Source organism: Mya arenaria, chromosome 14, assembly GCF_026914265.1.
Source record: "Mya arenaria isolate MELC-2E11 chromosome 14, ASM2691426v1".
NCBI classification, from domain to species: Eukaryota; Metazoa; Mollusca; class Bivalvia; order Myida; family Myidae; genus Mya; species Mya arenaria.
The window spans coordinates 29,980,822-30,006,497 of NC_069135.1; the positions used below are offsets into that span (position 1 = coordinate 29,980,822).

The window sequence follows — 25,676 nt, forward strand, 5'->3', positions numbered from 1 at the left end:
CTTACCAATAAAACTGTCTCTCCAGTGACAGATAAAACATCTCCTTGGTGCTGTGAGTAGACATCTCTGTAGAGAGTAGACTGTAGAAATACTATTACATAAAGTAAATAAATCGGCAAGAAATACTTTGTCCAGAGACATTGTTTTGCTTAGCATATTAACTAAAAAGATTATCTCTTTAAAAATTGAGAGCTTTTATTTATTGCTTTGCATTTCAAAGATCTCACACTATATAGCATTGCGATTTTACATGACTAGGAATCATTGGAGCCATTACCTTTTTGCTATGCATGATAATGCTCCAATGCGTCTTCTGTTCTGGTGTCATTTTGGTAAACTGTGAATATGTCTTGATTTTCCTTTCAGAAGGTTTAAACAAGGAAAAATTAAAAATCAGAGAAAAGTAGTAACAGGAGTGAATATGGGAAAAAATAGAAAAACTTGCGTAACTTGCTATATCTATGTTGTCATAATTTCAATTTACAACTTTCATGAAAATTGTCACTGTTCTGCAGAATTTGGCCATTTCTTGGTTTATTTGTAGTCCTTCACTGACAAAAGCCTCCTTTTTACGAATGGTAGAACTAAATATTATTTGACTTATAGACTTGATGTTCTATGGCTCAATTTTGTGAAAGTTGTGGTGCCATTTAATCATAGTGGTGTTCATAAATTGTAATAAACGTGATATGAACATACTGAAGGTATTTATTTAAACAAAAATTAACTAAAATCATATAATTTTTGATCTTTTTAAAGTATAACGAACTTGAATCCACACTGTTTGGCTGACTTATATAAAGCCCTGAGTAATTTTGTGCATGATAAATTCAAACAATTTCGCAATAAGTTTAGTAAAATTATATAATGAAATAGAAAGCAGAGTTAAAATAGTTATATACAACTATATTCTTATCGGTATGACATTTCTTTTCATAGCAATTGTGAAATGTAACCATTTTGCTTATTAAGTCACTTTTGAGAAAGGGACGTAACTGATACTGGAAAAACTTGTGGACCAATCCTTTAGCATGCTCTTTTATTACACATGAACTTAAACAATGTTAAATTTCACTTATCCTATTTTTCTGTTGTCTTCTTTCTCCAAATTGATTAAAATAATGTATTGTAAATCATTCTGTATTTCCAGATGTTATAGTTAAAAAAACAAAAAACGTATTGTTTACATTTGAACAAAAAGTACGAAAACGGTCTGTATAATTTAGTATAATTACGTTGTCAGCATCAAGCTCTTTTGTGCAAATTTTAGCCATTCAGATTTTTTTTTGGTCAGAACATTTACATTCAACACAATACTTAGTTTATCCTATGCGTAACTATAGACCTCGATTTTGAATTTTACTCATAATAACCTATAAAAAGGAAAAACAAAAGACCATACGGATCACCATTTACCGATTAATTTGCACAACAACAGAACACATATTGAAGCATTTTCTACATGACTAAAACAAAATGTTGTGGCTGCAGTGATTTGACTCCCCATCGTGTATTTTGATTTTTTTTTGGATATCTTTGGGGAGCTTCATTCAGTTCTGGTGACACTTGCCTTTCCTGTTTTTTCTTTGTGTATACGCAAAATGAGACGCTGCATTATTTAGATGCAAAAGTACAAAGAAGTAAAACGAATAAAAGTTTTAAGGCATGCGTACATAATTACAGTGGATGACGTGTTGTATTAAATATCTATAGCCAGGAATTCGCATAACTGGGTTTTCCCATGTCGTTACAAATAAAAGGCGAATCTCGAGCAATTTAAATTCATGTAACAGACCAATGGCTCTATTGTTTCCGAAGTAACATGTTTACATTAAGACGGTATAATTTTGTTTGTACCGGAGGATTAGCTTAATTGGGAAAACCAGAATAACTATAATTCTGGCTTAAACTATTTCAAGGTTGTTTAAAACTGAGGTTGCTTTAAAGCCTTAAACAAATAAGTTCAAATTCCAAATTTGTTTCCCTTTATTGAATCGTTTGCATTCATTCAAATATAGTTACCACCTCATCAGATGGTTTTTTGAGTGTGATTGCTTCAATTTATATCATAGGAGATGGAACCGGAATTTTGAAGAGGTGGATCAGTTTATATCAGTTCAGACAATAATGTATATATGCTAAGATCAATGGCACACAAAGATATTGTTTTACAAACTAGACCTCGTACTAATTATATGAAAGCATCGTTTACATATTACAGCAGAATTGTTTGGAATAATATACCTTTGGAAATACGAGAATCAAAAAACTTTAATACGTATAAAATAAAGGTCAAACAGTACCTCATAGGAAACTTGTGATTATACAAATTGTGATGTTTTATTCATAATTATATTTAACTGAGAGTATCTGTCTAATATTGATTCAACATCATCATCATGTCATCATATGCATCATTATCGTCAGCATCAACAGCATACTTATAATCATCATCATCATCGTCATCGTTGTTAGCATCGTCTTCATGTTTGTCTTATGATTATTTGCCATATTTTCATTCTGTTTCAGAGGGCCATATCGAAAATAAGATTCTGTAGTTTTGTACATGATCTTAATATGTCACCTTCTTAAAATAAAGATATTATTATTATTATTATTATTATTATTATTATTATTATAATTTACAAACCCAATAAATTCATTGTTGAGATATGAAATTATTACCACTTCCACAGCAATGTTTCCTGAAAGATCAGACAACTTAAGGCTTCTGTTGTAATGAATATTTAACACCCCCCATGTCCAAAGCCAGTTTTCCTGTTGTACCAGTCTTTCTGTTATAATGATTATTTAACCCAGTCTATGTGTAAATCCCATGTTGATGTAATATTTCAAACCTACAGCTTGATCTGAGAAAATAAGAAAGGCAAACAAATACTGTGAACACTCAAATAAACCTACTGAGAAGGTTAATATGGTTAGAGTAGAAAGTGGTGAAATTTGTCAGGATTTTATTGGAAAAACATGTAACCCTCAGTGGGAAAGGATGTGAATTGTTTAGAGCACTTGAGCAGGTGTTTGAATGGTAGGGCTTTAAAAAGCTTTGTGGTGGTTGATGATATTGTTTTGTCCATTGAGGAGTTTGAAGCAGTGAAGTTTAATAGTAAAACTGTCTGAAATGGCAAACTTAAAAGAGCTGTTGGTTTTTCTTATGCCTTACAACTCTGTGTTTTACTTTTACGATTGAGTGCACTGTGATTTAAATTTGTGAGGTTTATATCGGAAATACCTAGTGTTATTATGTTTTGTACATTGACATTATGATCCTTTGCTCACTGATAAAGATTTCCTTCAACTATTCACAATGTCAGCTGGATTATTGTTTCGTATTGTTTTAAACTGACAATGAATAAACCTGTTTGTTTTGAATGAATACAATCAATGAAAGAGTAAATAAACATGGTTTAGAATTTTTGAACTGAAATTTGAATTATAACTTGAAGATTGATGACAAATTTTAAATTGCATGATCATGTGGTTTGGTTTTATTTTTGGAAATTATTAACTGTGACTTTTCTGAATAACAAGATATATATCCGATTTAGAATGTTATCTTTCAAGAGCCATAATTATATTGCTCATGTTTTAATACAAACATTCTATATAAAGCTGTATCTGGCAGGAAACAGGATTCAATATATATTAAAATTATGAAAACAATACCATTATGATGGCAAGTTATCAGACTTCATGTTCATAATCATACCGTTGCCTGAAGCCGGCAAATTTGGATTACTTATATATATAGAAGTGAAAATTTCTGAAAATAATAAAAGTGAAAAAAGATGGCAACTCCATTAGGGGAACGTTCACAGTTTGCGCGATCTTCTCTACGCAGATCCAAACGTCGTGTCCCAGGCCATGGACTAAGTAAGTTTACATTCTTACAATTTAAGTATCATGCAAAATGGTAGTTTGAATTTTGTGGAACATTTTGTCATGTTGTCATATAATGTCATTTGCCTGCATCTTTAAATGATGCAGTTTTAAAATACCCATAGGCTCCTTTGGTATATAAATATTGGTTCTTTTAAGTTTGACTTAATATGCCGCATGTAAAGTACAGATACATGGGAGACACCTTTCCTGGGTTTCAAGCAGTTCTATCTTTATACTGCTCAGTATTACATTGTACGTAATTCTGAGCGTATGCACCAGGCATGGGGCTACCGGTACGGTGTTTAGTAAATTAACACAGCCAGGCTTGAACCCGTAACCACCTGCTCGCTAAGTGTACCTAAGTCTACCACTAGACCATCCTTAGATGGTTGGTATACAACTTAGAAAGGAGGCTGTCAAATTATGATGAAGTTTTAATTGTTTGGTAGTAGGATATGTACATGCATACCATTATGCTCACGAATATATTACAATATCCTGTGCAAAGATATATAATCTGTGTTTATGCAAGGATAGGTAGTAATTAAGTCAATAGAGTGTACATTCAAAAATTGCCTCTATTCGCTATACAACTATTAAATATAATGCATGTTTCAACGAAGCAGATCAAAGGAGACATTTTCAGTTCACTTCACAATTGCAAAGCATGTATTTGAATAAGGTTTTTAACAAAATTTGATATTGTAAATGATTTGTTATGATCTATGTGTGCAATGTAAAACTGAATCACAAAGATTGAAATACTGTCATTGACAGGCGAATTGTGACACCTATGTAATTTGGTTTGATAAATTCTGTAATTCAGTAGGTAGTGAGATATGTTTAATCATTAAGAATTTTTAGACTCGCATATGTTTAAAGGTTAGCCTACTGCCACTCATCAAAACAAACTCCCTGCATCAGATTTTGAGTGGATAATGTGATAGCCAATGAGGTCAATTAAGTGACCTGAAGTAAAACCTAAATGATATAGACGGGCTTGTTCGCTATGCGCACTCTGCCCATTTTTAATCAATAAGATGTCATGTCATAATACCATTACAAGGGTTACGGTCCTTGGTCAGTTAGCCAACATAAGTTTGGCTTATATTACAAACTCCATACAGGGATTACTCCCCCTTTTAGCATTATACATAGTTACTATACTATAAACTAAAGTAACACAATGCTGATGGTGCTTCGAAATTCCCAAGAAAATGTTGTTGACCAAGCTGTGACCCTTGTTTTCACTCTCCTTTTGTGAATCAGCAGAAAAAAACATGTGTAAAGGCAAACATGTACTAATACACTGATTCCAGGAATTAGATACATGTATTTTGTGAGAAACTGTGATACCAGGGATGTATTTTGTGAGAAACTGTGATACCAGGGATGTATTTTGTGAGAAACTGTGATACCAGGGATGTATTTTTTTCACAATGCAAGAAGAAGGATTGTCATTGTTGTTAATCATATACATTTCATGATTATGTATTATTTATAGAATAACATATTGTTGATCATGGCTTTTGGTTGATAATTGCTCCAGTGGGAAGAATAATTACCCATGGGCTTTACATAGCGATGGTAGTTATTTTTCACTTGGGCAATAATCAACGAAAGGTCTTGGTCAACAACTTCTTATCCTGTATAAAACATATGTTTTGTCATAGGAATGTAAAAAAGTAAACCTTTCAACATGTTTTGACATTTAGACGTAATTTTTCCGTTGTTCTAATAATTGTGAACGTTGATTGATTGTAATGTTCATTCATAATGTGAGCGAGTCTATGGTCAATCAAGCCTAGGCACAGATTCACTGTTATAATTTACATTTCTCAACAGAATAGTAAATACTTTTTTTCATCAAAACACTCTCATGTAACTGCAAAAAAATGTGACCTACACCCGATAAAGACTTCCAATAAACATGTTAAAACCAGTATATATATATATATATATATATATATATATATATATATATATATATATATATATATATATATATAGCACTCATTACTGCAACATTGAGTGTGTCATTTATGGTAAAACTAGTTTCTTTTTACTTTCATCGATAGTTCTGTTTCAACTTTAAAAAGCTTGTGTAAATCTGTTGGCAGAATGACTTTAGTGGTGTGCTCGCCATAATTCATAATTGCCCTCGTGTGCCGTGATAATCTCACGTGTGTAAACAATAATCATTTTGGCATGAACAAATTGTATAGAAAAATATTACTATATAATTATATAGTAACATATGTATTATACAACATGACTTTTATTATAAAATGAAATAGAATAGGATGTAATCTGATAATGTTACATTATTCAAAGAATGCATGTTAAAGGGAGGTAATCTGAGAGAGTTAAGTTTTTCTTGGTGTTTTCTAGTAGTGATTTGATATAAAAAGAAACTCCCCAATATCTGTGTCTGGTAACATCTTCTACCAACACAAAATTCAGGACATCCTCTTTTGTGATGATTTAACAAGAGGAGTGGTTGCCCTTGCCCAGTTTGATTTTTCCTTGTCAATTTTATAAATATAAGATCATTTGAATGTGCATTTGGTGTGCTTTGCTCAAAAGCTTTGAAAAATAAGAAGTTACATAAAAATTATTAGATTCTTTCTATGTTGCTCAGTATAGTCTCTCCCAGGCATCTACACAGAAGATGGATGATAAACTCTAGTTAATTTTTACTTAATGACTGATAATGAATGGTGTCCATCATGTAACTTTCTGGTTGACATGTCAAACAAGCTGGTCGGTGAATCATTGCATTTTTATAACCCATCAAAATTAACAAAATGTTAAGCATTTAGTCTGGACAGTGAGGCTGGCTAAAAAACAGAAGAAAAAAGGGGGAGGTGTGATGCCCCTTGATGAATAAATTCTTGACAAATATAATAATAAGCTATAAAGACATACGGAAAATTAACAGTCAATTTTGCAGATGTTATCGTAAAAATATTTATGGTCATTATAATGATATTAAATTTCTCATTATTTATTTGCTTGAGAAAGTATCATGAGGGCAAATAAGAAAGAAATCACTGACCATTTTGAAAGTAGCTTTATACCATAAATAAGAACCCCAAAAATACATGATGAGTAACTGATGCATAAATCTTCCTTTTATTATTATACTGGACAGATGTTTGAGATTTGACCCCCATTTAAGTACAGCATTATGACCCCAAAAGGTCAGCTAAGGGTCAAAACAATTTAAGACCCATATAATACAGATTGGTGTTCAATTCTGCATAGAATATAAAGTCCCATCCCTTGCGATTGCATTATATATGGAACTTATCGAAAAATTTATTTATTATGTAGAATATTGAATGTATTTACTGTCTGAGCCTTTAGGCGACAAACATGTTAAGTACAAGGAGGAAAAAAACTAGACATACTATAGAACTCAAATGAATTTTCAAATTAGATTAAAGTTTCTTCTGAAGTCATCTTTATGGTTCAGATACATTGATGTATGGTTTCTTAAGATCAAGAGAAACCTTTTTTTTCTGTTAATCTAATCTTGTAAAGCCAAAACCAACAATCAACATCTGAAAATGAAGAATTGACATAATACGTTCAGTCAAAATCAATTGAATTTAATTGTTTGAACAAACTGTTATTTTGTTAATGAATTTTGACTAAATGAGAGTTGTGTGAACAAAATAAAGTTCAACCTTGAAGCTTTTGGTGATTATATTGGAGAGGTTTAATTTGTCTGTTAATGACAATATTTCATATGTGAAGCGAGTTCCATAACTCCGGCTAATATATTTGTTGAGTTACCTCCCTTTGAGGGACTCAATTTTTCAATTAAGGTTTTCTTCCGGGTGTAATAATGTGGAGTAACACAGCCTCTTGAGACTCAGACAATGAAAGATCCTTAAAATCCATTGTTATTTCCAACTTATCTCACAATAATATGAATAATTTGAGGCTCAAGTTATAGGTCATGAATTTTAAGAGGAAAATATTAATATCTCAATTCCTCGATGTATATGTAGATGAAAGAAACAGATCGGGAACACTAGATAAAATCACGTTTCCACTGTGTTGGCCCAATTTTTCCAGAAAAATATTAAATCCAACAAAAAGACTCTTTGTACTAGAAGTAGACTGGATTTGTTAACCCTCGTTTTATGCAAAATGTTTATACTTCATAAAAACAAAAGTGTTGTCATGTTAAGGGCTTTAAGTTTGCAATCAAGTTACCATCGACATTGTCTAGTGGCTGTTCAAGCCATTACTAATATGTACACTGTGAATGATATGAAACTTGGTACACAGTCATGTTCTCTATGCAAATAAGTACATGTAAAGCAAGTCCCATAACTCCGACTAGCTAACATGTTTGTTGCGTTATGTCCCGTGATAGAATAAGAAACATATATGCTTCTGCAGGTAAAACTCTTGTGAACGTTAAGGGTATTTCTTATTTTTAAGTTCTTTTGAGAACATCCTTTAAATGCCAATGCTACAACTAAGAAGAAAATGTGCCAGTCTACTTAAAATGTTTTCTTAAATTCAAGTTCTTTTGAGAGAAAATGCCAATGCTATAACTATGAAGGAAATGTGCCAGTCTAGGATTATCTTAGTTTTTTCAGGGCCTCATAAAATAAATAATCCTGCTGGTAAATGATTTTGCACATGTGAATCATGATGAACATCATTGGGTATTATGTGTTTTTTCGAAGATATGGCTCATTGCTTGAACGTTGACAGGTTGCTAACAGATGAATATTTGTGGTTTTATGTGCTTTCAAGGCGTTTTGAATGTTCATTCAGTGTGTTTTGTTAATTTTTTGCTGATCTCCAAGTTTTCCATCATCACAGGCAAAAAAGAAGTGTTGAAGAAACTCGTGTCTTTAAGTGCGTTTTGATAATAAAAATATCACAATATAAAACACTATTTGATTGCAAGTTTTACAAGTCACCTTGAAGGAAGGCCTGAAGAAGCGTTTTATTTTAGATTTTATTTAGCAATTTATTGTTTGAAATTACTTTAAGTGTTAAAGATTCAAGTTGTTTGAAAACAATTTAAGAATGGGTTGTGTTAGACATGGACAAGGTTAATTATGGTTGAGAAAAGTGGATTATGGTATACAAATATCAGAGGTTCTAAATGCAAGGGATACCAGGTGCAAGCTCCACCAGGGGCATATAGCCATTTTATTATAGGAGAATCAGTAGGAGCAATTTTGTTACCTAGGACAAATATTTAAAAGCGTAGTTCTTTTCTAAATAAGAATTCTTGCTTACCTGGCCCTCTAAGTTTGTTATGGCCTTTGACTTTGGACATCATTTTTTCGGGTTTATACCTATAAAGCAGACTTAAAGCTAAAGTAATTAAGACTGTCTTAACAATTAAAGAATAAGAATATTGTTGAAAACAGAAAAAAATACTGATTATTTTTAGACCCTGGGGTGAAGTGAGTTGTGTTTTTTTGTTGTGTGTGGGGGGGTATGGGGGGGGGGGCTGTGTAGCCCAGTAGTTTTTTTTTGTTGAAATATAAGATTTCATCATTAATGGCCAATGTACATATATATTATATGTTATGCAATGTTGAAAGAAGACAATTCAGTCTATACAAATACTTCCTTCTGCTTAAGTACCTTTCTACATGATAATCAGATTTCCTACCTTTCGTAGTCAATAAGACCCCTTGTTGGAAATCTGCAGGATACTTCTTGAAAATTGTTTCTCAAAGTCTTTTAACACTTGATCAATATAGGTTTTCTAAGATTACAACAACCTATTTTCTAATTGACAGGGAGGTTGATTCTCTGAACTATCATTATAAAAACAAGCTCTATCAGAGAGGGCATTTCGTTGATTAAGTTGTTGTTGTTTTTTAAAGTTTTGAAAAAATTGCACTGACCTACCGGTACATTACTGCATAAGAATGCCAGGAATTTAATATTGAGAGAGGGTTTATTGCTTTCCATTACAATATGCTGTGCTATCAGTTGGTCAAGAAATAGATAAAAATAAAGTGGCCAAAACAAAATAATGGTAATTTTTTATCAGAATTGATTTGATATTTTAAATAATGGAAACAGTCCATGCATGATGATGTGCAGTGTCATTGGCTGTGTATGGATGTCATGGATGCAGTCCCTGCACAGCGCCATTGGCTGTGTATGAATGCTGTCCCTTTACAGTTTCATTGTCTATGTATGGATGCAGTCCCTGCACAGCGACATTGGCTGTGTATGGATGCAGTCCCTGCACAGCGCCATTGGCTGTGTATGGATGCAGTGCCTGTACACTGTACAGTGTCATTGGCTGTGTATGGATGCAGATCCTGTACAGCATCATTGGCTGTGTATAGATGCAGATCCTGTACAGCATCATTGGCTGTGTATGGATGCAGATCCTGTACAGCGCCATTGGCTGTGTATGGATGCAGTGCCTGTACACTGTACAGTGTCATTGGCTGTGTATGGATGCAGTCCCTTTACAGCATCATTGGCTATGTATGGATGAAGTCCCTGCACAGCGACATTGGCTGTGTATGGATGCAGTCCCTGCACAGCGCCATTGGCTGTGTATGGATGCAGTGCCTGTACACTGAACAGTGTCATTGGCTGTGTATGGATGCAGATTCTGTACAGCATCATTGGCTGTGTATGGATGCAAATCCTGTACAGCATCATTGGCTGTGTATGGATGCAGATCCTGTACAGCGCCATTGGCTGTGTATGGATGCAGTGCCTGTACACTGTACAGTGTCATTGGCTGTGTATGGTTGCAGTCCCTTTACAGCATCATTGGCTGTGTATGGATGCATCCCCTGTACAGCATCATTGGCTGTGTTTGGATGCAGATCCTGTACAGCGCCATTGGCTGTGTATGGATGCAGTGCCTGTACACTGTACAGCATCATTGGCTGTGTATGGATGCTGTCCCTGTACAGCTTCATTGGCTGTGTATGGATGCAGTCATTGTACAGCGTCATTGGCTGTGTATGGATGCAGTCCCTGCACAGCGCCATTGGCTGTGTATGGATGCAGATCCTGTACAGCATCATTGGCTGTGTATGGATGCAGATCCTGTACAGCATCATTGGCTGTGTATGGATGCAGATCCTGTACAGCGCCATTGGCTGTGTATGGATGCAGTGCCTGTACACTGTACAGTGTCATTGGCTGTGTATGGTTGCAGTCCCCTTACAGCATCATTGGCTATGTATGGATGCAGTCCCTGCACAGCGACATTGGCTGTGTATGGATGCAGTCCCTGCACAGCGCCATTGGCTGTGTATGGATGCAGTGCCTGTACACTGTACAGTGTCATTGGCTGTGTATGGATGCAGATCCTGTACAGCATCATTGGCTGTGTATGGATGCAGATCCTGTACAGCATCATTGGCTGTGTATGGATGCAGATCCTGTACAGTGCCATTGGCTGTGTATGGATGCAGTGCCTGTACACTGTACAGTGTCATTGGCTGTGTATGGTTGCAGTCCCCTTACAGCATCATTGGCTATGTATGGATGCAGTCCCTGCACAGCGACATTGGCTGTGTATGGATGCAGTCCCTGCACAGCGCCATTGGCTGTGTATGGATGCAGTGCCTGTACACTGTACAGTGTCATTGGCTGTGTATGGATGCAGATCCTGTACAGCATCATTGGCTGTGTATGGATGCAGATCCTGTACAGCATCATTGGCTGTGTATGGATGCAGATCCTGTACAGTGCCATTGGCTGTGTATGGATGCAGTGCCTGTACACTGTACAGTGTCATTGGCTGTGTATGGTTGCAGTCCCTTTACAGCATCATTGGCTGTGTATGGATGCATCCCCTGTACAGCTTCATTGGCTGTGTATGGATGCTGTCCCTGTACAGCTTCATTGGCTGTGTATGGATGCAGTCCCTGTACAGCGTCATTGGCTGTGTATAGATGCAGTCCCTGTACAGCGTCATTGGCTGTGTATGGATGCAGTCCCTAATAGTGTCATTGGCTGTGTATGGATGCATCCCCTGTACAGCGTCATTGGCTGTGTATGGATGCAGTCCCGGTACAGTGTCATTGGCTGTGTATGGATGCATCCCCTGTACAGCTTCATTGGCTGTGTATGGATGCAGTCCCGGTACAGTGTCATTGGCTGTGTATGGATGCATCCCCTGTACAGCTTCATTGGCTGTGTATGGATGCAGTCCCGGTACAGTGTCATTGGCTGTGTATGGATGCAGATCCTATACAGTGTCATTGGCTGTGTATGGTTGCAGTCCCTTTACAGCATCATTGGCTGTGTATGGATGCATCCCCTGTACAGCATCATTGGCTGTGTATGGATGCAGTCCCTGTACAGCATCATTGGCTGTGTATGGATGCAGTCCCTGTACAGCATCATTGGCTGTGTATGGATGCAGTCCCTGTACAGCATCATTGGCTGTGTATGGATGCAATCCCTGTACAGCATCATTGGCTGTGTATGGATGCAGTCCCTTATAGTGTCATTGGCTGTGTATGGATGCATCCCCTGTACAGCGTCATTGGCTGTGTATGGGTGCAGTGCCTGTACAGCTTCATTGGCTGTGTATGGATGCAGTCCCTGTACAGCATCATTGGCTGTGTATGGATGCAGTCCCTAATAGTGTCATTGGCTGTGTATGGATGCATCCCCTGTACAGCGTCATTGGATGTGTATGGATGCATCCCCTGTACAGGGTCATTGGCTGTGTATGGATGCAGTCCCGGTACAGTGTCATTGGCTGTGTATGGATGCATCCCCTGTACAGCTTCATTGGCTGTGTATGGATGCAGTCCCGGTACAGTGTCATTGGCTGTGTATGGATATAGTCCGGGTACAGTGTCATTGGATGTGTATGGATGCAGTCCCTGTACAACGTCATTGTCTGTGTATGGATGCAGTCCCTCTACAGTGTCATTGGATGTGTATAGTTGCAGTCCCTTTACAGCGTCTCTGGCTGTGTATGGATGCATCCCCTGTACAGCTTCATTGGCTGTGTATGGATGCAGTCCCTAATAGTGTCATTGGCTGTGTATGGATTCATCCCCTGTACAGCTTCATTGGCTGTGTATGGATGCAGTCCCGGTACAGTGTCATTGGCTGTGTATGGATGCATCCCATGTACAGCGTCATTGGATGTGTATGGATGCAGTCCCTGTACAGTGTCATTGGATGTGTATGGATGCAGTGCCTGTACAGTGTCATTGGCTGTGTATGGATGCAGTCCCTGTACAGCGTCATTGGATGTGTATGGATGCAGTGCCTGTACAGTGTCATTGGCTGTGTGTGGTATGGATGCATCCCCTGTACAGCTTCATTGGCTGTGTATGGATGCATCCCCTGTACAGCTTCATTGGATGTGTATGGATGCATCCCCTGTACAGCGTCATTGGATGTGTATGGATGCAGTCCCTGTACAGTGTCATTGGCTGTGTATGGATGCATCCCCTGTACAGCGTCATTGGATGTGTATGGATGCATCCCCTGTACAGCGTCATTGGCTGTGTATGGATGCATCCCCTGTACAGCGTCATTGGATGTGTATGGATGCAGTCCCTGTACAGTGTCATTGGCTGTGTATGGATGCATCCCCTGTACAGCGTCATTGGATGTGTATGGATGCAGTCCCTGTACAGTGTCATTGGCTGTGTATGGATGCATCCCCTGTACAGCGTCATTGGATGTGTATGGATGCATCCCCTGTACAGCGTCATTGGCTGTGTATGGATGCATCCCCTGTACAGCGTCATTGGATGTGTATGGATGCAGTCCCTGTACAGTGTCATTGGCTGTGTATTGATGCATCCCCTGTACAGTGTCATTGGCTGTGTATGGATGTATCCCCTGTACAGCGTCATTGGCTGTGTATGGATGCATCCCCTGTACAGTGTCATTGGCTGTGTATGGATGCATCCCCTGTACAGCGTCATTGGCTGTGTATGGATGCAGTCTAGGTACAGTGTCATTGGCTGTGTATGGATGCATCCCCTGTACAGCGTCATTGCATGTGTATGGATGCATCCCCTGTACAGCGTCATTGGATGTGTATGGATGCAGTCCCGGTACAGCGTCATTGGCTGTGTATGGATGCAGTCCCTCTACAGTGTCATTGGATGTGTATGGTTGAAGTCCCTTTACAGCGTCATTGGCTGTGTATGGATGCATCCCCTGTACAGCTTTATTGACTGTGTATGGATGCAGTCCCTGTACAGCTTCATTGGCTGTGTATGGATGTAGTCCCTGCACAGCGCCATTGGATGTGTATGGATGCATCCCCTGTACAGCTTCATTGGCTGTGTATGGATGCATCCCCTGTACAGCGTCATTGGCTGTGTATGGATGCAGTCCCTGTACAGCTTCATTGGCTGTGTATGGATACTGTCCCTGTACAGCATCATTGGCTGTGTATGGATGCAGTCCCTGTACAGCGCCATTGGCTGTGTATGGATGCATCCCCTGTACAGCGTCATTGGCTGTGTATGGATGCAGTCCCTGTACAGCGTCATTGACTGTGTAAGGATGCAGTCCCGTACAGCGTCATTGGATGTGTATGGATGCAGTCCCTTATAGTGTCATTGGCTGTGTATGGATGCAGTCCCTGTACAGCCTCATTGGCTGTGTATAGATGCAGTGCCTGTACAGTGTCATTGGCTGTGTATTGATGCAGTCCCTGGACAGCGTCATTGGCTGTGTATGTATGCATCCCTTGTACTGGGTCATTGGCTGTGTATGGATGCATCCCTTGTACTGCGTCATTGGCTGTGTATGTATGCATCCCTTGTACTGCGTTATTGGCTGTGTATGGATATAGTCCCTGTACAGTGTCATTGGCTGTGTATTGATGCAGTCCCTGGACAGCGTCATTGGCTGTGTATGTATGCATCCCTTGTACTGCGTCATTGGCTGTGTATGGATGCATCCCTTGTACTGCGTCATTGGCTGTGTATGGATGCATCCCTTGTACTGCGTCATTGGCTGTGTATGGATGCATCCCTTGTACTGCGTCATTGGCTGTGTATGGATGCATCCCTTGTACTGCGTCATTGGCTGTGTATGTATGCATCCCTTGTACTGCGTCATTGGCTGTGTATGGATGCATCCCTTGTACTGCGTCATTGGCTGTGTATGTATGCATCCCTTGTACTGCGTCATTGGCTGTGTATGGATGCAGTCCCTGTACAGCGTCATTGACTGTGTATAGATGTAATCCCTATACAATAGCATTGACTTAGAATTGATGCAACTCAAGTACTGAGGCTTCTTGTAATTGAATGTATGCAGAAGCATTGCCTTTTCGCATTGTTTAATGGATCGACATAATCTCGGAATGGAAGTTTTTACTTTTACTCTGTAGTTGTATGTATTTGATATTGAAAAGTTGCTATCTCTGTTCACTTTAATACCTTGACTTTGATTGCATACCTGGGGGCTGGTTTTGAATTTAAATGAATGCAATATGTATGCATGTGCAGACTAAATTGTTTTGAACAAAGTCTAAACAAGCGGAGAGAAAGTGGGATTTCATTTAGTTGCTATTTTGTGTGTTCAGTAAATTAGTGCGCAGCTGACATTTGTGACAGCGTTAAGCCTTCATTTTCCTCTAATAATGCCATAAATCACACGAAAAGAGGATATTCTCATCCTTTTAAACAGTGCTAACAATTTCAGATTCCATTTCAGTTTCCTGAAGGAGGATACAATTGATTTTTGTCTGGGCAGCCTGCAATAGTGAAATTGTGTCATTGCTCAGAAACCCCCCAGTTTATTTCTTCTATTCCCTGTAATTAATTTGTCTTATAATTATGTTAAGTTTTTGTTTGAACTTTACTTAGGTAATGTCGATAATCAAAATCTGAAGAACAGAAATAGTTGTAAATTGTAATAATGCTTCGTTGGCTTTGTTCTAAATATTTACTTTTATTAAAGCGCTTCTGTTTTTTTAAGAAAACATTCGAGGCATTGTCATAGTCAGTGGCGTCGTTATCAGCAGAAGCTGCAATCTTCATCTGTGTTGCGGTGCAAAAACTTATCCTTGGCCATAATTCAAACCTCTCTTGGTATTCAGATGAAACTTGGTACAGTTTTTGCCAGAGACAATATGCTGTGCAGGAATAACAAGGCCCATATTATACCTCTAGCTTTAAGAATTGTTGAGTTGTTTTTTTCAACTGAAGAAAACAGACATGCGTCATTTGACGTTCACTCTATGGCGCACTTATGTTAATAATTTATTTCAGTTTGTTATAAATATTTAACTTCTATTTCTCAAGAGTTATAGATCTTGTTTAGATAGTATTTGAGCATTGATTTAAACTGTGTGCTCAGCTGAACTTTATGGCATAATTTTGTTCGGAATTAAGTTATGTTTAGAATGAAGACATTTCAAGCCTTATCGATACAAAATACAATTTATACTGTCACATTTAAAATGTCTGTGTTATTGTTGTTGCTATAAGTTTTATCAATCTTACTTGTCCAATTTTATCAATGCCAATGAACACATCGGGGTTTTTTCAGCCCTTTTTGGGTCTGAAATTGGCCCCCGATCCCCTCTTGAAAAAATATGTATTATTGACCCTGCCTAGGTGAAAAAATCCTTTTAAATATACGGAGCATTAGGAGCATTGACCCCTTAAAATTAAGAAATTGTAGCAATATATAGTGCTATTCATGAAGTTTACCAAGTTTGTTAAATAAAAGGTTTAAAAACAAGTTGAACATTAAATGAATCATGCTAGTATTATCCCCCTTTTGCCAAAATGACACTATTTTTCCCTATCAAAGAGGCCTGCCACCATTCCCTTAAAAGTGGAAAAAAATGTTGACTCTTTCCGCTGTGTTTTCCTGTAAATCATGTAATCAAATTTAGTTCCCAGTTTGTATGTATTGAGAAAATTGAATTTCTAACAAATGTTGCAGCGACAGAGAAGTCCTTTATTCATCGATGTAAGACAATTTGCGAAGTGTTTCAGACAAATATGGTGACAGTAGGGAATAATGAATAGGAAAAAGTCAGGCGCAAACGTCATTAGGTTGAGTAAGCAGAAATAATTTGGCCGTCTGGGGTCTTAACAGAGCCTAGTAATGGTAGGTTAGGGGCATGTTGTTCTGGTCTTTGATGGGGGTTTGTTAATGATGTGACAGTAATGTGCATATTCAGACAAATAATCCCTTAAAGACAATACTGTTTTCCGGATTGGCTTCTGGCTTCATCTTGGATGCTCTTATATAATATGTCAGTTAGATATATATGCAGTGGAATCTTAGGGTAAAACCCGGTAGTCAAATTTCTGAAGTCCAAAAGTACAAATATGAATCGATGTTCAGAAATTATTTGTTAAGCTTTATGTCATCAAAACGATTCATAATAATTTTAGTTAAAAATATAAATTTAGGAAAATAAGTTTTTTTTTGTTAGATGCAATGTTGATTTTAAAACAATTTTATGAAATGTGAGTGATGATGTAGTTTATTTGCAGATAAACAACTGTTGTTTATAAGTTTTTGCTGTCAACTGAGGATGTAATGCCTCTTTGTTTAAGAGTATTTCACTGGTTGCTCTGTCATGTTATATCTGCAGGCTGAAATCAAATGTAATATTACATTTGTCTCTGTTATATGCTGACAATTAGTGTTGAAATGTTGAAACTGGGGAGTGAGGAGGTGAGAATGTTTTGAAAATGCTTCTAGCTATCTGTTAAAAAGATAGTGTATAGATCCAGTTTTTGTCACTTAATTTATTATGTTACTGAGCAAAGAGTATAGAGACTACACATTAGGTAACACAACTACTTTTGTCATTTTTTACGCCCTCGAATCGCACCTTTCGTCTGTCAGTCCATGCTCTGGCTCAACTTCTTTCTCTTGTATGGACAGATTTTAAAATAACTTGCCACATGTGTCCGACATAACACGACAATGTGTCTTGGCAAGACCTTTGTCCCTACTCTAAGGTCAAGGTCATACTAAGTTTTTTGTTTACTATGGAATGCTGCATATGCATAGCTAGAATAAATATAGTCATGTCGTGGCTGTTACTTTCTCTTGTCTAAAGTTTGTTGTGACAAAGCTAAAATCTATTGTGTTTATAAGAAGCTGAAGTTTTTTGCCATTTGAAATTAAATTCATTCATTTGCATACAGCAAGATTTAAAGAAAAAACTTCTTTTGAGTATGTGTTGACACTGAAAAAAAGAAGCATCTTTCTCGGAATTATCACTTTGTGCCAGACTCATCACATTCACTTTTGACCTTCATAACATTGTTAAGATTCTCTGACTTGACCTCCTGAGGACAATTTACTGGGCAGAAAAACTTATCGAAACTTAAGTATGGCTGATAAGGCGTAATCCCCATGGAATAGGTTTGTCTGATGTTGCAAGAAATAAATGTTGGTACTAAGGGAATTTTGAACTGTTTGTCCTTACAAATAAGGTAATTGGAACTATCAGGACGTTGGCACTTTTTAACTTAATGTTGATCAGGGCATTGGCACTTTTTATTAATGTTGACCTCGTTTCCAGAAATTCAGTCGTGCAATGGTTTGTAAGAAGAGGATTGAGATTGAATTCCTAGATTCCCGATCTATTCCATTGATTTCTCCACAGAATGAACAAATTGAATTTGCATTGGAATTAGGTAACACAAATTGTTATATGTGGAATGAAATAATGCAATTAGAATATTAGCTTCAACAATTGAGGAGTAAGGGAGAAAAGGGTGTCCCCTGCACAAATCTCCCCCCCCCCATGCCCCCCTCATACTCCACCCTTGCCATTTACCACCACCACCACACCACATCACACACAGTAGCAATACATTAACATATTTGATAGTGGAGATATAAAAGAGAGATCAAGATATTGTTGTTGTTAAAAATACTTTCAGTGGCTGTTTTGTGACCCTTTGTTGTATGTGCTGTTATGATATGCACGATTTAGTGTTATATCTAGTAAACATACCACTTGATGCAATACATTCAGAAGTTTTAAAGCATTCCAAAGAAATCCGGTCAGGCTCCCCTTAAATTCCCACGTTCCTAGAACTCCAGAAATCTACATAATTCTTTTGCTCTGCAATCTTGGAACCCATAAGTTATTTGGTTGGTGATAAGTTCATGGTTTGTTGATGTGTTTGATCGTGGGTCATGTAAACATTCAATGGCCACATTTACCCGTATTGTCTGAGATTGTTTACTGATATGTGGACATTACAAGAATGCCTGGCTTATGTCAGCGGTCAAGTAGAAAATGGCAGATAATTCTGGTTTTCTCCTACTTTGTATTTTAAGCTTCAGCTATTTGCTATTTATTGTATTATAAGTTTTTATAAACTTTAAAATGGGAGGTTTTTAAACAAATGTCTTATAGTTTAGTCTTGAAATTAATATGGCAAAACTCTTATTCACGAAGGGGAGTAAACCTTTAATTTTATAACAGTAAGCTGTTCCAGTTTTACAGGTTGTTTCCCTTGGATAGTGTTTCATTAAATCATGGGAAATAATCAATGTAATTACTATACTATCTAACAATACATGATTGTTTCCCTTTGCATGTTTTTTTTTTGCAAAGCCAATGACTAGAAAAATAAATGTTTGCTGTACCCTCCCAATAAAGCAGTATCTGAAAAGTGAAATAGACCAGATATTTTGTATGCAAGGTTCCCATATGCAGTAGCGACAATATCTATTTTCATGATGTGTCCCAAACAACAATTATTTGCTGAATGATTGGGCAATTCCAGAGTAATGGCCATTGATTATCTATAAGTGTGTAAAGCCCATAACTTCTGTAGACTCCTGCAAAGAACTAATCTCCTAAGGGATAGACAATCTTTAAGTCCACATGACAGCCCATACATTTGATTGGCTTAAGAGACTAAGGATTAAGCACAATAATTTTAAGATTAAAATAAACTTTTAGAAAGAAAAAAATAGTGCTTCAAGGGGTGTTTCTTATATTTTTTTAATAAAAAGATGTTGTATGGTCGGGGCCATTAGAACGTTTACTTACAGTATTGTGGAATCTGAACAATTGTCAGGTAAAAATGACGGGGTTCTCGATGTAACTTTTTTAGCTGGTATTGCCTTGGTATTGTGGGAGGCATTGTTGCAGTGCACGTGTGCAATCTTAAACCTTGACCATCATTACTCTGTTCATAATGATTGCCAAGGAAACTAGGTACACATTTTGCTAGAGTCAAAATCTAAGTACCATACTTCTGGCTGTAATAATTGTCAAGTTATTTCCTTGTTTGACAAAAAAACCCAGAGAGCAATGGCTTTCTCTCTGGGCGCTCTTGTAATCCCCAAGTTGTTTAACATTATACTTATAGCTGCATGATGCCAACCACTTGGAAAACCAATTATTTGTCAGAGGTCATTTCAGAACTCATTGATTTTCCCAATCTAATTTCCAAATTTGGCGGGGATTTCTATTGTCTGGCCTTCATCTGAAGAGCTTGATTTGTCAAAAATTCTTGGTCTTTGTTTGTTTCGTGAGAAAATTGCGGAACAGAAGTTTCAGAATTTAGTTTCACTTTTCCGTATGAAATAGGTCATTCACTATGACCATAGGTTATTCTATATGACCATTATGGCATGTCTGTGACTCAAAAGGAATGTAGCCTGTGCGACATTTTTCATGATATATATTAGACCATATATTGTATAGGTGGTTCGATGGTCAGATGTGAATGCACCAGCAACAGCCTCCGTCCTCTAGGTTTACCTTAAGATCACCACTGCGCACCATCCTCTGTCTTTTTTACTTCATTAATTGACTTCAAAAAAATAACTGAATTCTTTTATTTTTCTAAATATGCAATCATCATCAGCCTTAATGTGAATTGTAGTTGACCTGAATGCAACCTACATTTATGGTATATAAAATACCTGCCATAAACAAATATTATTCAAAATATCAGCTATTCTTTGCTTTTTATTAGTTCTGTTTGCCAAGCCTTCTAAATATGTGGACTTTGTACGAGAACTCAATATTTAGTCTCCATCTAGCAAAAATAGTCTGCCCTTTTCACCCCTTGTTCTCCATAAGTGTGAAGTCTCCGTAGTCACATATTGTCATCTGCAATTTTATCCCCGGTATTTTAAACACAGACATTTCGTACCACTTTGTCGTTGTTTATTGCCAATTTCTATGACGGTGTGATTGGTACTTCGACTGTATACCAGACAATCACTGATATTACTATAACATGATAAGGAGGGCAAATACTATAATGCAAGTTCATGTGTTATTGATTCATTCATAATTTCTGATAAATACATTATGGGAAGTATACAAAGTTATTTACTTTAGGACTTCTATAAACATTGTAGCAATTCTACTGGCCAGGGTTAATAGCAAGAGCGATGTTTCCTCCCTGTTATGTACTCCTCGGCTAGAGGACATGTGTCATTGACTGTAAAAGGAGTACGCAGAAGTGATTCGCAAGCCTTTTAGTGCTTTTTGTGCTAATATGTGAAGGACTCGAAAATGTGAAAAAGGTGAACTGCATGTCATGTACCTTGTGTACATGAAGACTGTTAAATACAGTCGTTAAATACTGAACGATCCTATGGTTATAGATGGCGAAAATTCGATATTGTTTTATAAGTTGTAGGAAGTTAGTTTTCATGGATGTGCTTTAATGTTTTATAGATACGGTTTAATATATCTTGATAAATGTTGTTCAAATAATTTGTGCAATTTTGATGTAATGTTTATAATTATTAATTGTGCATTTAATGTTTATTTAATGGTTTCCGAAAAGGTTTGATAATTAAAAGTTTCTTTGTTTTAAAGGAATTAATTATAAATTATAAAGTTTACAGGAATAAATTACTGTTAATGTGAATAATTCCGCTATAAAACACCATCTGTGACAGAATTGAAAGGGGCATTCTAAAGCATGAAAACGCTGTCACTGTAACACCAGAGACCAAATCAATTATTTCTGGAGGACTACTTTTTTGTTTCGATTAAAGGACACCAGATGTTATTGATGACAATCCAGTTGAAGATGTTTTTGGAAGTTGGGTTCTGAATTTTGCTGTTGGATATAGTTTGTTTGTTAAATTGAATGATATTCTCAATATTTTAAGACTTGAAGTAGTTCACTCTGATTTATCATATGAGGTTTTTGAGCTTATTTGGTTGCTTTTTAGTTTCCTTAAAGCAAATAGAGGTATTTTCATATGTCATTTATTAAAGCCTTAAATAGTGTCATATTGGCGCCAGAGTCGGTCTGTGCAGGCTGCAGCAATGATGTTTTTATGCAAAATCATTGACATAATTTAAACAATGAAACCGTTTGTAAAATTTATACGAAACTTGAAATTAAGGCATTAAAGATGATCAAGTATTGATGATCAAGTATTGTTGAAAATCAATCATTTAATGTCTTCACAGAGTCAGCCATCATTATTTACGATTTACAAAAATTGATAATCGCTAATAAATAAAAGGTTCTTGCTTCAAATCTATATTGATATTGATATTTTTTTTTTAAATTGACTGAAACTATATATAGTACATGATTCCAAATGTCACTTTTATAAAGAATTATGCACAAGTGATTGCCTCCGAAAGACTATTTCTGCAAATAAATAATGGTTTTGTTTGATTATGAATACTTCCAATGTCAATTAACATAATAGCAATTACGCACAGCTCAATCTATCAACATATTGTGCATCAGCACAAAGACTAAATGAGGCTGAATCCCCTCCCCCGGGATATGCAGTATACAGGGTTTTTTAAAGGAGTACTATGAATTCATGACTGGTTGGTATGCTATAGGGAAAAACTTTAAAAAAAAAATTAAAGTGGTTTTCCATATGCAGAGGGGTTACTAAGGGGTTCACTCACTCCTTAATACTATTATGAAAGAAAGTTATACAGGCAATCCCTGGTTGTCAATGGCTTAAACATGTATGGCTCATATTAATTCCTCATTGGCTTGGACTGAATGTTAAGGGCCAATTTCTGTATACTGAACTTTAAGCTCACTTTATAGCTTGAATTTGTCTGACGCAAGGTATTTTTGCTGGTCCCTGGGATACGGAGCCTACGGGGTTTGACTGTACTTCATTAAAGGCACTGCTTGAGTTGGAACCATTTTAGAAATAATAGTGGTCTTTTTTTGGAACCATTCCCAGCAATTATTGAAAATCATTCATCAATCATTGCAAAATATGATCAACTTCCTTTGTCATATGTTTCTATAGCCACGAGAACAACAGTGGTTCCATTGATTATTCTTCGGTGTAATTTGCTTTTCGGCATGTCATGCTTATTAATAAATGGATATCTTTATTACTCTTATCGACCTTTGTTCATGATTTATTTATGGACTTGTCAATCATAAAATGTCCATTAATGTATTAGAAACAAAACACTGGTATCAATTTTTGATATTGATGCTCATTTACTTGATGTCAAATTAGAGCTGTTTTCCCTTTCTGAAAAAAGTGTCAGCGATTAATACTTGGATAACTATATTTATTGCAATTCTTTTGCTGAACTGTGTTGTAGTTTTGTGGAGAATGGATTATTGCAACTTTTTTGACTATTAACTATAATTAATCTTTTAGCAAAAGCTACATTTTTATTGACTTTAATTACTATTTGTTTTTGTTTTTTTTGCTTTCCTAAATTCTTCTGATTCAAAAAGCAATAGGACATGTCGTTCATAAATAAAAGTTAATCTTTCCAAAAGATTTTATTATCTTAAAACATTTGCTTAATAAATATCAAATTGACTTTTAATCTCTAGGTCATGTTATTATATGACATTAATTCTGAAGTACAATAATGTCAGCATATTACTCAACTATAATACAATCAGATATGTTGTGTTTTTATGGGTAATGCAATTAGGTCATTATCAACCTGACTTTATTTTATCACTTGTCCAGATGTTTTTTATGCTCACACAATAAGAAATTGATTAACTTGAATACGAAATGGGAAGTATGTCAAACTTGCTTCTCTACTGGACCCCGTTTTAAAAAAGATCATTTAAGATCGTAAAATTTCTTGGCGTAACTTCGCTTTTGGCGTTAGCTGCGTTTGAATAAAAATACTGTTAGGCATTCGGAACTCCTCGGCCATTTTTATCGAAAACAACCTCGGATGTATTTGGACGGTAAACATACTCAAAAAGTGGCATGTTTAAGTCCGCTGCAAGTAGATCGCGTAGTAATTTTATTTAGCAGTTAAACTTTATGACTTTACCCGTGGGGAATCTAAATGATTTTTGCAATAATTCACTTCACTGGCAATCAATTTAAACTTAAATCATTAAATACAACTCTAAAACAATACATTTAACTAACGATATAATTCAAAATTTTACGAACTACTTCAACTGATGTACCGGCATACATCCGAGGTTGTTTTCGATAAAAATGGCCGAGGAGCTCCGAATGACTGTTAAGGACACTCATTGCATAGATTCTGCCAGTAACTTTACGCGTGCACATTCTTAAGCAGCTTAAGCTTTAGACTTAAATATATGTCTATCGAATCCTGCCGTGCATTACATGCGCCATACCGGCTCTGAACAACATCCTAGAGGAATTAAGGTGGTATATAGAAATGAACTTCTAGCAAGCCCCATATGACTTGTCTGCTTGATGTATGTAGGGATATCCCACGATTGCATCTTTCAAAAACTATGTAAGCAATTTGTGACCAGTAGCTATGATTGGACTGAAATTAACCATGTACAATTTTATTATTCCTTCAGAAATCGTGACTTAAAGGCAATAGTTAAATAATCTAATTTTTTGACAATGTTTATTTTATATCCCGTTGCTTTTTCATCAAATTTATTCATATGAATTCATTGTTAAGACAATTTTCTTGCAAATTTGCATATATTCTTGTGCTTTCTTTGAAATCAGATTATGAAAAAGGCAATTATGAAAATCCAACTTTGAGTTGCTTTAGGAACCAGAGCTGATTCTTGTTAATGTCTAATCCGGGAGCTCATGATCAGGGAGAGCTGTTAAGGTAATTTATGACCTGAATCTTCATTTTTCAGAAGATCAGTTTTTTTGCCATTGCTAAAGGATTTTCCCCACAACATTGAACAATGTTCTTTGTGTGTTTTTACTCTTGTCAATTTGCTATGGTTGTAACAGATGTGGAACACTCTGGACCTTTACAGCAAAAAAGAAGCTGTGGAACATTGGCTGGAGTTCTTAATGGGATAAATATCAAGTTCTTGGTTTAGTGATTTTTGTGTGTGTGTTTTTTGCATTTGGCAGTTGGGTACCATATTATAATACTTTTAGGTGAAATGGATGAAGTTCATTAGTGAGATCTGTTATTATATCAGGAACCGTTGGCCAATTTGTTTTCATTGAGGATAGTTTTCCGTTCCATTGTGCAGCAAATTTTAATAATTATTTCTGTTGTATTAGGATTGCAAATTTATTTTGTACATGTTGGTATTTCACTTAATGATGTTTTATTAATTGATCACTTTTTTCAAATTTTCAATTTTGTCACACATTTGTTCCATTTAGTAGACTCCCATATTGCATACATGTAATGTGTTTACTTTGCCGAGGTGACGATTATTTGTTCATCTTCCTTGTCCACTAGTAGTTGTTAGTCTTAAGTTTCATTTGCACATTCATTTCAATGGCCAGACATTGGACACATAGTCTAAGTCCATCTTCTTTGTCCATCTGGTCAAACAAAGTAAATATGTCTCCCTCTTATTATGCTAATTAGGGTCATTTGCTTGCTCTAGGGTCAGGTGTCAGTAACT

The 25,676-nt window shown here is 36.3% G+C and overlaps 1 protein-coding gene across 2 annotated transcripts in view; it reads left to right on the top strand.

The window, feature by feature from the left end:
* Window positions 1-25,676, top strand: part of LOC128216443 (SLIT-ROBO Rho GTPase-activating protein 3-like) — an 85,055-nt gene that overhangs the window by 8,487 nt on the left and 50,892 nt on the right. The window contains exon 1 of one of the 2 annotated variants that reach the window (XM_052923010.1): window positions 2,933-3,891. The exons of the other annotated variant lie outside the window; for it this stretch is intronic. Within the exon in view, the coding sequence (XP_052778970.1) occupies window positions 3,807-3,891 (85 nt within the window). The 5' untranslated portion in view covers window positions 2,933-3,806. Of the gene's footprint in view, window positions 1-2,932; window positions 3,892-25,676 lie in introns of those variants that run through there. 2 annotated transcript variants of the gene reach the window in all.